The 11,970-nt window shown below is 53.7% G+C and overlaps 1 protein-coding gene across 1 annotated transcript in view; it reads left to right on the top strand.

The window, feature by feature from the left end:
- The first annotated feature begins 8,109 nt into the window (after positions 1 to 8,109).
- Positions 8,110 to 11,970, top strand: part of CARM1 (coactivator associated arginine methyltransferase 1) — a 41,587-nt gene continuing 37,726 nt past the window's right edge. Inside the window, exon 1 of the mRNA XM_026660597.2 lies at positions 8,110 to 8,209. Within this exon, the coding sequence (XP_026516382.1) occupies positions 8,110 to 8,209 (100 nt within the window). The remainder of the gene's footprint in view (positions 8,210 to 11,970) is intronic.

Here is an 11,970-nt window from a genome sequence, read left to right as displayed (position 1 = left end):
AGGAGTCTGGGTGTATGTAGGGATGGGGGTTGGGGCAGGGGTAATGGGGTGGCCAGGGCTCGAGGGAGGCTGGGAGCGGGACATACCTTGGGGTCAGGAGGTGCCTGGGGCACGGAAGAGGCCTGGCCCGTGTTAAGGGGCTTGCGGCCCCACGTAGCCCTTCGGCTCCTGAGCTGGCTGCGTCTCCCCCTCCAGCAGTGTGGCCGCAGCAGCGCCCTGGTAGCTCAGGGGCCTGCAGGGGCCAGGAGTCTCTTCTTGTAGCCGTGCTCGTGATAAAGGTCGCCATGTGTCAGCCAGTGTGTTCTGTCCCCTGGGTCTTTGCTCTTCCTTGGGCGGGCGGGTGCCCTCCCTGGGGTTCACAGCGGCTCTTTATTGGTGTGCCAAGCTCAATAATCGTCTCCAAAGTGCGGGCGAGGTCAGATTCCCTGGCAGGCGGCAGCTCGAAGTCACTGAGTGTTTGCCCGGGGGGGCCCTTACCCTGTGGCTGGGCTTTAATCCCATGTTTCACTTCGGATCGTGCAATGTTTAGTCTTGTCTTCCTTGTTTTTGTTGGGGGCGGGGAGGAATTGGAGGTGGCGGGTGCAGGGTGCAAAGTCTCTGGGACGGGTCTGTGGAGGGGCATGTGTCTGGAAGTTGGGCAGGAGCGGTAACTGCGGGTGGCACTCTCTTGGGCGAGGCTGTGTTCCCTTTTTATGGGTGCCCAACTCCAGGTTGTTTCCACTGGGCAGGAAAAGCCTCTGCCAGACCTTGGGCGGGACGCTCCAGGCCGCTGCAGGCAACATCCCTGTGCCATGCTGCATTTCCTAGAGACGTCACCCCTATGGCTAGCATGGCATTCCTGAGGGGTGGCTAGCAGACCCTTCGCTGGAGAGGCCATCAAGAAAACTTTCTTGCTGTTTGCTGCAGGTAGTTTGGTTTTGTGGAAGGCCGTTAGTCTCCGCTCTCCCTCCTGGAGCTGCTGGACCCAGAGAGGGGGCACTGACGGTGGTGTTATCGCCATGTGGCCTGACATCTTGAATCGCTGTCATGGTTGGAGCCGCAGTTGAATTTCCTTCACCCCCAAAGCAGTGTTGCTCGGGTTAAAAGCAGGTGCTCCAGGGCTGTTCCCGGCTGAAGTTAGCTGCCCACCTTGAGGGCAGTCTGGCTGGGAGTGTCGCCTTGCTCTGCCGAAGATGTGCTCGCTGCAGAGTTGGAGAAGCAGTGCATATCCCTCCCTAGTCCCACCTTCTCTCATCACCTCTGCTGAGGGCTTTGGAGACCACCAGGGCCAGGCTGCCTCTGGAAGAGGAGCTGTCACGGGGCTGGGGGAACGCTGGCTGGGGGCCATGCTGCTGGGCTAGCTCTTCCTTCTGGGGTCTCTCGCTCGCTTTCCTCCCCCCAGCAATCTTCCGAGCGCTGTGCTCGGTTACCGCTGCCTGTCGTGGGTAGGAGTGCACAGACTGGTTGTACCAGGGCCCAGTGCCGCTGTTTCCCACCCTCAGCATCCCTCACATGGACATTCCCACTGCCCAAATTAGGGGTTGGTTTACGTGGCACAAAGCAGATCCAACACCCATAGTGTAAGAACCTTCTTTCCTGAGCTCTGGGGCCGGAGTGAGGTCCCACGCGCTTTAATCTTTATAGCAGGGTTAGTTTATACAGCGAGACCAGATTTATCAGCCATGCAGATTACATTAATTAAATACGAATGTAAACTTTCAGTGAAAACCTTCCCTGTGCACTGCTTGCTGCCCCAGCCCTGGGAGGACTGGATAGTGACCGAAGTACGGGGGTCTAATGACGAGGCCAGTGGCATGGGGTTCAGACATTGGTTCTGTTCATGACTCTGATCTTGGGCAAATCACTTCACCTTTCGGTGTCTTTTTTGCCTGCTTCCCTCTCGGTCCCTGTCCTGAAGAGCTTCGAAACAGCCGCTCTCTTGTGGCTGGCACGCTGGGGCCTAGATCTCAGTTGAAGCCTCAACATGCTACTGTAATATAAATAAGTGAAACAGACGAGGTTATTTTCATTGTGTGCCTGAGGCCCATGTAACATACTCCTTAAGTGTTCTCTGTTTTGACATTTGCGTGGGACTAGAAGGAAATTTGCTTTTGAATGTATTTTTTTAAAATCCGATGTTCTCCCTTTGTCAATACAGTTCTGAAACCGCTTCTTAGTCAATAATAAAGCACTAATACCGAGATCTGATTTTTCATCAGATTTCAAGATGTTCTATTGACTTTCCGCATTTGATCCCCTTTGACCAGTGGAACGTTTTTATGGAGTAAATCTGCCACAGTTCAATTGATTTCCCCATTATTGACTTCCACTTGCACCAGCTGTCCAGCTCTCCAAGTTTTGAGACAAAGCATAGGTAAGCTATTTGGTGAGCTGACCAACACGCTCTCCTTAGTCTATAGGGTAGCGGTGCACAAAGAACGTCTACTCGTGAGTTCGTTCTTGGGGGATGCCGCGAATGCTAGTGTCTGAAGCACCGTCCCGTATAAAGTTCCGTACTGGGGAGACGCTTTTTACATTTTTAGAAATGTGGCGTTCTTTAGCCCGACATCTGGGATGTATCCAGCGCAGCCGTTTGGCCTGGGAGGGTAGCGAGTCTGGGGAAAGCAGGTGGCAGTGGAAAGAGACGAGGTAATGGAAACTGCGAATTTGTCCTGATGCTTCATTTCAATGCAGCGTGCATGGCGGGGAGGTGGCCAAGTCCTCCTGTGTGGGGCTTCTTGCTTATTTATTAGAAGTCTAACGTCCTGCCCCACAGATCGGTGCCAGCTGATCTTTAAGCATTCACCAGTGCATGTGTCTGTGCGATTGTCGACCTCATACCGAGCCTTTGTTTTACAGTTTCTTAAATAGGGAACATTCCTGCTTCAGATTACTGGGGGGCTTCCTTTCTCTCTGTGATTTGCTAATGCAGCCGCTGCTCTGAGCAGTTGGAAACCTCTCAAGAGTGACCCGGCCTTAGCATCCCCCCATGCGCCACAAGGAATGTTGCAGTGTTACACCCCAGAAAAGATCGAGGTGGAACTTGATCCCCTTCCTTTGGTCTGAAATAGCAGGAATTTGGTGCCTGTCCAGGCACCCTACAAAAACCATCTCCGAAAGATGGCTGCGTGTCCTATAACGATGGAGGGGTGGCAAGGGGTTTCTGTAGGTGTCTACCTGGCTGCGTGCCTGTTGAAATGATTTATACAATGTTGCTGGGATTTTCTTGTGCTGATGATGTATGTGTTTAAGGCACGTGGGGCCTCGGAGAAGTATCTTTTTAATATGATTGAAATAAAAATAAATAGCTTGGTGTTTGTCAGGGCACATGGAAATAGTTTTTCAAATCAGAGCTTTTCCTTAGGGTTCATGCAACAATCTTTCCTTTCCCAAAGACACGCTTTTTATGCTCTGCGTTCGGTGCGATACCGAACAGCTGTCGGATAGCAAAGGCACATAGCCTTCGCCTCTATGTTAAAACAAGGATTCCCAAGCGCACACAGATCTCCAGATATCACTAGACTTAATTTCTCTTTCCCTTTGTTACTTTAAAGGGACAGCGTCAGGTTGAAATTAATCTGTTCAATAAACAAATTTCCTTTTCTATTACTAACCTCTGAAAATGATTAAAACCAATAGAATCATTAATAAAACCCCAAAACTAATTTAAATGTCTCCATTCAAGCTGTTTGCTTTGTTTCACTCAGGTTGGACAATGAAATAAGTTAGTCAATTTCAGCTCTTGTTTGTAATCAGTTTAATGGGCAGGTCATGGGGTTGCAAACGGAGATGCTTTAATTCAAACCATCTCCTTTTTTTAAAATCCTAAAAATATTCTTAAAATAGCCCTCTAAACATTTGGCCTGACCTATCCCATTGTTCCCCTTTACACTTACACATGGACGGTTGATTTTGCTATCATATCTTAAGAACACAAGAATCTCCAGTCTGGATCAGACCTGAGGTCAATCTAGCCCAGTATTCTGTCTCTGACGGTGACCAAGGACAGTGCAAAAAACCCTACAGACAGATATAGGATGATCTGCTTCTCTAAAGGTCTCATCTGAATCCATAGTAGTCAGAGACTTAAGACCTGATGCGTGAGGTTTTATATCCCTTCAAAACCTTTTTGTAATTATTGTATTCCTGTTTATTGCAGTCATGCCAGGGACAGCAAAGAACGGGGCCCCATTATTTCAGGCGCTGTACAAACAGTGTTTCCATTTTAACTCTGGCTATTCTTGTTATCCATATAAACATCCATTTTCAATCTTGCTGAGTTCTGGCTTCAACAGCATCATGTGGCAGTGAGTTCCACAGGCTACAAAGTATTTCCTTTCATTTGCTTCCTTTTAATTTTATTGACATGACCCCTTGGTCTTTTGTGATGACGCAGGGAGAACAGACCTTCCCAATGTCAGTACCATTGATTATTCTGTACACTTTTATCATGTCCCCTTTTTTAAAGTAAACTATCCCTGGCTTTTCAGTCTCTCTTCCTATCACATGCTGACGCTCTCCTGCTACATATTGACTGTTGGAAGACCTGGCAGTCCAAGTCAGGCGAAAGATTCTCTGTGCCAGTTTTCTCCTAGGAGCATGAGTGTCTCAAACATACAGGTATCAGAGGGGTAGCCGTGTTAGTCTGGATCTGTTGAAAGCAACAAAGAGTCCTGTGGCACCTTAAAGACATCTGTTAGTCTTTAAGGTGCCACAGGATCTTTGTTTCAAACATACGGTGAGTGTGAGTGTGTACCCTGGCTCGTGTCAGTTTGAAAGGCTAGCGAATGCAAAGCAGATGCCCAGGACACCTGTTTGGCATCTGTAATCAGAAAACTAAATACAGGGGGAAAACTCCCTTTAAACCTTTGAATATTTGTTCCCTTTTCTAGCATGCTGTAGGTGGCTACGGAAATGGGAACCCGTGGAAAGCAGGCGTGAGCGCACGGAGTGGTCCGTGTGCTTTAGGATGTCGCTCGTTTTTGCTGGCTACCAACCAGGTGTCGCATGGCCTGTGACATCACAGCTGGCTGTGTGGTCCGGGCCTCCGGATCAGGCCTGTAATCGGCAGCCAACAGCGTGCCTGGTGCCTTGTGAGGCATAGAAGGGGGCGTGGGCCCAGCCCCAAGGAGTTTGACTGCCTAGCTGAGGCGCTTATGCGGTCCTTGTCACTGGAGTCTGGCCTAGTGGGCAGAGAACTGGACTGGGTTTGGGGAGACCTTGCTCTACCACTGGCCTTTTGGGGGACCTCGGGCAAGTCTGGGCCTCAATTTCCCTGTCTGTAAAATGGGGGTGGTGATCCTGGCCTCCTGGGTAAAGCGCTTTATGATCCATGGCTGACAAGTGCCACATGGGGGCTTCTCTCGCAACCCTCTTGTGAGGCAGGGCGGTGCCCAGAGAGACAGGGACTTGCCCAAGGTCGCTCAGGGCGTCTGTGTCGGGGCAGGGAATTGAACCTGGGTCTCCAGAGTCGCGGGCTGCTGTCCTGAGCCCTGCCCCATCCTTCCTTTCCCTCTCGCAGCGCGAGCTGCGGTCGCCGTCGGAAAGCTCTGTTCAGAGGGGAAGTGCCGGCAGCGCCTGCTCCCGCTGAAGGTGCTCCCTGCGGGCATGGAGGAGAGCGACATGAACCCTTCGTCAGTGGCATGGTTCATTCTGAGGCCCTGGCCCCGGGAACGCTAGGACGGAGCTGGGCTGAGCGACAGTGGCATGGTTCTAGCTGCAGCGTGTGGGGGGCCAGGCGTGACGTGTTTCCAGGCTGCTCTGCCCAGGCTGGCGTAGGTGCACCCGGGCTGCTGCTTTCGACAGCTCCCTTATGGGAAATGTTTCCCACGTGGGACCTTCCCTGGGCTAGTTTGCGCACTCCAGCATGTGTGGGGAACGCCCTCCTCTTGGTGTGAAGGAGGGATGTGTGTGTTCACTTCAGGCTTTTCTCCACGCTAGGTGCATGGATCGAACCTATTGGTGGCTACAGAAGGAGCGTCTCTCAGGGTCTGTAATGTGCCAGCTTTGTTTGTGGTCCGAAGAACCTCAAGACATTCGGACTAGGAACCTTGGTTCATTCCTCTTTGCTGTTGCCTGGGGGATGTGCTGTAGAAATGGACACTTCCTGAAATCCAAAGAGAAAGGGGGTCCAGTGGTTGAGGCCCAGGAGTTTAGGACTCAGGAAATGCTGCTCTCTGATTCTCTTTCTAGCCTGGGGCATGTCTGTCGCCTTCCCTGCCTCAGTTTCCTCATCGTACCTTACAGCGAGACTTGGAGCTCAATTGACTTAGCTTAACAAAGAGAAGGTGGAGGGGTGACTTGAGCTCAGTCTGTAAGGTCCTACATGGGGAACAAAGATTTGATGGGCTCTTGAGACTAGCAGAGGGAGGTCTAACGGGATCCATCGGCTGGAAGTTGAAGCTAGTCAAATTTAGACCGGAAATAAGGTGTCCGTTTTTACTGAGAGTAATTAACCACTGGAGCAATTTCCCAGGGATCGGGGTGGATTCTCCATCACTGGCAATCTTTAAATCCCTATTGGAGGGTTTTCGGAAAGCTGTGCTCTAGGCGTTCGTTTGGGGCAGTTCTCTGGCCTGGGTTACGCAGGGGGTCGGACTCACTAGATGATCCCTTCTGGCCTGGGGATCTCGGAGTCCAGTTTGTCCAAGAGATGGTTGAGTCACTCGACAGACGCGTAGCACGGTCCTTGCCCAGGCCGGTCTGACTCCGAAGGCTGAGAGAGGGGAAGTGTCGTCCCTGTTCTTGCAGATGGGGAGCGGGGCCCGGCTACATTGACTTACCGGTTCTCCCCCTTCTTTTCAGCCAAGAGTCTCCAGGGATTCGATCCGTTAAAGGAACGGAGGCAGTGCTTGGAGGCACCAGTGTGAGGCTGCTTTAAAATGGAAATGGTTGATCTGATCTGACCCTTTAACATGACACCTGCCTGTGGCGAGCGGGTCGGTGGTGATCCTACTGCACAGTTTCCGTCTCTCTCTCTCCTTTCCAGGGTATTTGAGCTCTCTCAATTATTGTCCCCGCTGAGCAGTTTGAACGGGCGAAGTTAGATCTTACAAAGCGTCTTGGGTGTTAACAGATCAGGATCTTTTAAAAAAGACCTTTTCTTTAAGCTGACCGAGCCCATTCAAATCAGACAGAGCTGCGGAGAAACCTGGGCGGGAACAGCCCTGGCTTGGTTGAAGGCTGGATCAGGTACAGCAGATCTTCTTCCGTCTCAGACCTCCGTGGCTCAGTGGGGGCCACGGAGGTCAGTAGTGCTTTCAGCTCCACCCTAGGCGAGGCTGGGGAGAGAACCTGGCGCCGTTCAGAGGCCAGCTAAGCCATGGGCTGGGCTGGACGTGGCCTCAAGGATTCTGTCCGCAATGCTGTTCAGAGAAGTCCTTTCTCCGGTGCGTGTTCTGTGGGAGTTGGGGTGTTCTGGCCTCCTGTTGGCCTGCGTTGCTGGCCTGTTCTGTATCTCTCAGCCACACCGTTGTCTTCTAGATTTGTCCCGTAAAGCGCTGGTTGGATGGAAAAGCAACAGCCTGGATAAGGTTTACATTTATGATTTCCTCCCATAGACGTGCGTTGTTACCCAAGGTCACTCGGAGTTACGTCTACTCCGCTTTCAAACTTTGCATCAGCAAGAGAATGATGCGTGAGTGTAAAACACTTCAGGTATGGGGCAAGCGGCTTCTCCTAGCCAGAGTGCCTTCAGCGCGCTGACGTGATACTCGCTCTGCCTTGATGCTTCATCCAGTGGCTCTGGGCTTCCCCCGGGGTTTGCCGGCCCCCCCGTGATTGCAGTCGGGGACCTGAACGGGTGCAGACCTGGCGTACGGGTGCTTCTCTGCTGCCTGGGGTGGCTCAGGCGACGCTAACCACTCTGACATGGGAGCTCTTAGTCTTCCTTGGGCCGAGGGGCTCTTTCTGAGCAGGTTTCAGAACATCTGTTGGGAGGGACCTAAGGCCAGGCCCGAAGAGACGTGGCAAAGCGCTTTCTGCCCGGGTTGGTTCTTGCTGTGCTGATGGTGTCAGATGTTGGAACAGGGCGGAGTAGGGGTCCCTCGTTACCCAGTTGCTGCTCTGTCACCGTGCACCCCGCCCAGCGCCACGTCTGTAACAGACAAGAGTCCCCTTTGGCCGCTAGAAATGGCGTTTCTCGGGCCAGCCGGGAGGGATGCGTTTGAGCCCCAGCCGCCCGCCCGCTCGCTGGGCCGGCATGTGTTAACGAACTCCTACTTGGACCCATGTGGGAGCTCTGCGGGGGGAGATGCCGGGAGAGCCCACTGGGCACGTGGCGGGGGTGTAAAATCGTGGTGCTCCCTCCCTCTCTTGGCGAATACCCCGGCGGGATGTGTTAAAACAAACAAAAAAAATTCCTTTGGGCCTGAAAATTCTCTCTTGGGCCAAACCGTCCTGCAGCTGGTTTTTGCTCCGTTTTCGGAGGAGCCTTGTCTAGTGGGTAAAGCACCGGCGCCTCGAAATCCAGGTGCTGTTCCATTGCTGTCTCGCTTTGTGCCTCAGTTTCCCCATCTGCAAAACTTCCCCTTTAAACAGGGTTTAAGGCTTGGTTACTTGCTGTTTGTAAAGTGCTTTGAGATCTACACAGATTTGATGCGGGAGGAGCATGGGTGGTGGGCCAGCTGATGGTGTACACCCAGACACTGGTTCTGGTGACAGTCTTGCTGTCAGTATCCACTGGCTCCTCCCAGGTGGGTTGAGGCGAGTCCTCCGCTGTCGGGTATTTAGGAAGGCAAAGACCACGCAGCCTGTGGCCGTCCTTGGCTAACTCCTCCCTCCCATCAGCAGAGGAGTTCCTGTGATGTAGCCGACTTCCTCTCGGTCTCTTGCCGCCCCGCGAGCACAAGGTCTCACCCGCCCAGCTAACGCGAGGCGGCTGGAGCTGCAGGAGATCGGCTCAGCTCCTCGGCAGTCCAGAGCTGTTAGGACAGGGGTTCTCAAACTGGGGGTCGGGACCCCTCGGGGTCGCGAGGTTATTATGGGGGGGGGGTCGCAAGTTGTCAGCCTCCACCCCAAACTCTGCTTTTCCTCCAGCATTTATAATGGTGGTTGTTTTTAATGTATAAGGGGGGTGGCACTCAGGGGTTTGCTGTGTGAAAGGGGGCACCAGGACAAACGTCTGAGAACGCCTGTGTTAGGAGAAGGGATCTGCCCTTCTGCACCCTTGCTGTCGGAGTCCGGCTCACGTGCTTCGTGGGGTTTCTGGCAATGCTGCTGTCCTGCTAGGTTACTCCAGGAAAGGGGGATTTCGCGTTTGCACGGCGCTTTTCCTCTTCAAACTGCTGTGCAGACACTGCCTGCTTCATCCCCCGAGTGAGGAGGATCTGGATCATTATCCTCTTCAGACAGTGGGGAAACTGAGGCACAGGTGCAATCGCTTACCCACAGTCAGTGGCCGATCCGGGACAACCTAGCTCCCGGGGCTGTGACTGGCGGCTAGGCCACGCATCTTCCTTCCTTCCTTGGCCTAAAGGCCCTTCCTAATTCGGCCCTTCCCTCCTCATCTGCTCAGCCAGCTTCTCCACCCCCCTTGCTCTCCAAGTGGTGATAACCTCAGTGAATCCCTCTGTGCGTGTGTGGCTGTTGCGATTTCAGATCATTTCTCCTCCCTCACGTTAGCGAAAGCGCGAAGTGGTTCTGGAAAGTGACTTCCAGGCCCAGCCCCTGTAGAGGAAAATGTCTCAAGGTCCAGTACGTTCCGGGCCCGCTGTTCTGACCCAGCCTGTCCAGGCTTCGAGGCCCAGCTCCCGATTCTGTACTGCCTTCCCAGCCCTGGTTAGGGGAGTTCCCTTCAGAGGGTTGCCCGCAGTGCTGCTGGTGGTGTTTCTTAAACAATCAAAGGAGGAATAAACTCCCCTGACCAGGGACTGGCAGCGAAGCCTTTATGTAAAGGCAGGGAGGAGGGACAGGGCCCCCCAGCACATAAATAGGGACCCTCGCTAGGGTAGCCTCTCTGTAAATTATTCGCCAGCCTTTCTGTTCTTTCAGCCTGCCTGGAAGCCCAAGGCACATCTGCCGTCCCTTTGATTGCTCACAAAGAAGCCAGGGGCCCCGCTTGACAGGCTGATTAACATGGATGCGAGAAATTTGCATTTAATAGCTTTCAAAAGCAGCACCTTGCGTGGCCGAGCGCTTCTCTTTGGCTGGGATTGAAACCCGCATGTTTGGGGTCCTTCCCCTCGCGTCCTTCATCTCATGGCTGAGATCCCTTCCTAGCAAGCAGGAGATCTCTGCCACTGGGACACCCAGATTGTCGGCACAACCTCCCGTTTCTCTGCCTGCTGCGTCTCTGCTGCCTTTGACACCCAGAGCGAGGTGCTGGAGACGCCGGATACAACTGGAGCATTCCAGGAGTGACCGTTGTGTTGCCACTTCGACAGTTTGCAATATCCCGAGCTTAAAACGAGAAGCTGCGTCTAAACACCAGAAACATGATTTAATCTCTGCTAGTAAAGCTCCACTCCTCTGAGCACCTTGCTAGTTCCTCTGCCCGCTCTGCAGTAAAGGCATGGGGCGACTCGTGGTTCATTTCCAGCAGGAACTTTCTTCCTGGGTTTTTCGCTTAACATGCAGCGCTTCCCTGCTCCCAAAATTAAAGTAACTCCGTGAAAAGTGGGAGTGGCTTGTAGGAAGCCCTGGGGATGCAGCGTGGGGCCCCTCAGCTTGTCTCTGACCTGCCCTAGGTGGACAGATGAGGGGAGTTGGTTCTCCCAGGCCGGTTCGACCAGTAGCTCCTCTACTGAGATGGCGAGTCGCTATCCGACTGGTGCTCCCTCCCTGCCGAGATCAGCAATAGCGTACCCTTAGGAGGACAGAACTGAGCGGGATTGTGCGCCGCACAGATCAGATGGGGGAGCTTCAGGCAGCAAAGGGGGACCCCCCCACACACCCAGGGAGAAGAAATCCACAGCTCAGATTCCTAATGAACCTTCCCCTTCTCCTCCCTGCCTTTGTGGCCCCGCCCCAGGGTGGGGAGACAGGGGAGGATGGCTGGCTGCCGCTTTGCTCTCCTCCACCGGCCTGGTCACCCCCTCGGCTGGTTTTGCTTTCAGGGTAAGATGTAAGCAGCTGCTGTCGGTTCCTGGTCTGACACCCTCCTGCTGACTTTGCCAGTGCTGGGGAAGGGCTGTTTGCACAGAACTGGCCCTGTCCCCACCGCTCTCTTCCCTCCCATCCCCCCCCCCCCCCCCCCCCCCCGCCAAATCCCCGGCTGCAGACTTGGGGCGGAAAAGGTTTATTTTGGCTGGGGGCAGCGATTCTGGCTCGGAGTCATGGGCCCATGAATGAGCGGCTCAGAGCCCAGCTGCTGGGCAAATCCAGGGCTAGGAATCCACATTTGCGGGGGTCTCGAAGGCAGGGCGTCTGCGGTTAAATGAGGCTGAAGATGCTTTCGCGGCTGTCGGTAGGGAAAGGGGGGGGTCGCGTAAGCAAAGAGCAGAGTCGAGGTTGGGGGAGGGGTGGGTTGGTGTTGGAGAGAGCCCCTGCATCTGGGGATCAGAAATCTCCTCTCGGCTCATCCCTAGTGTGGGTGATGGGCGGGGGTCTCTGGGCCCATAGCTCGATAGCTCTCTAGAGAGCCCCCCCTCTGAGTTGAGGAGCCTGGATGGAAAGTTCTCGGCTGTGTCGGTTTCCCTGTTCTGCCAGGTACCCCTACAGCGGAGCGTCCTGCAGGTGCAGGGTTCTGCGGACGTGTCCCGGACAGTCTGATGCAGCGACTCTCTCGGGGAGCGGGTGGGGGTTGAAGAGATGAAGCCACGTCACGCCCTGCCATCCCCTTGGCGGGACACGTTTGTCTCCAGGTTTTCTATTACTGCCCATCACCGGGGTGTCCGGGCACCGTCCCTGTAAATCACACCTCGGGGGAGAGGATGGGTTTTCTGGTGTGTTCGTATTTCAACCCGAACAAAAGCTGCGTTTTCTTGCCTTCAACGTAAAATGTGAGTTTGTGAAAGGCACAAAGATGTTTCCAATAAAATGAAGCAGGAGCGA

This window comes from Terrapene carolina, unplaced genomic scaffold (assembly GCF_002925995.2).
Source record: "Terrapene carolina triunguis isolate 2854851 unplaced genomic scaffold, T_m_triunguis-2.0 Scaffold833, whole genome shotgun sequence".
Lineage (NCBI taxonomy): Eukaryota > Metazoa > Chordata > Testudines > Emydidae > Terrapene > Terrapene triunguis.
Note: the sequence above shows the minus strand (reverse complement) of the source record. Positions and strands in the feature narration are given on the sequence as shown.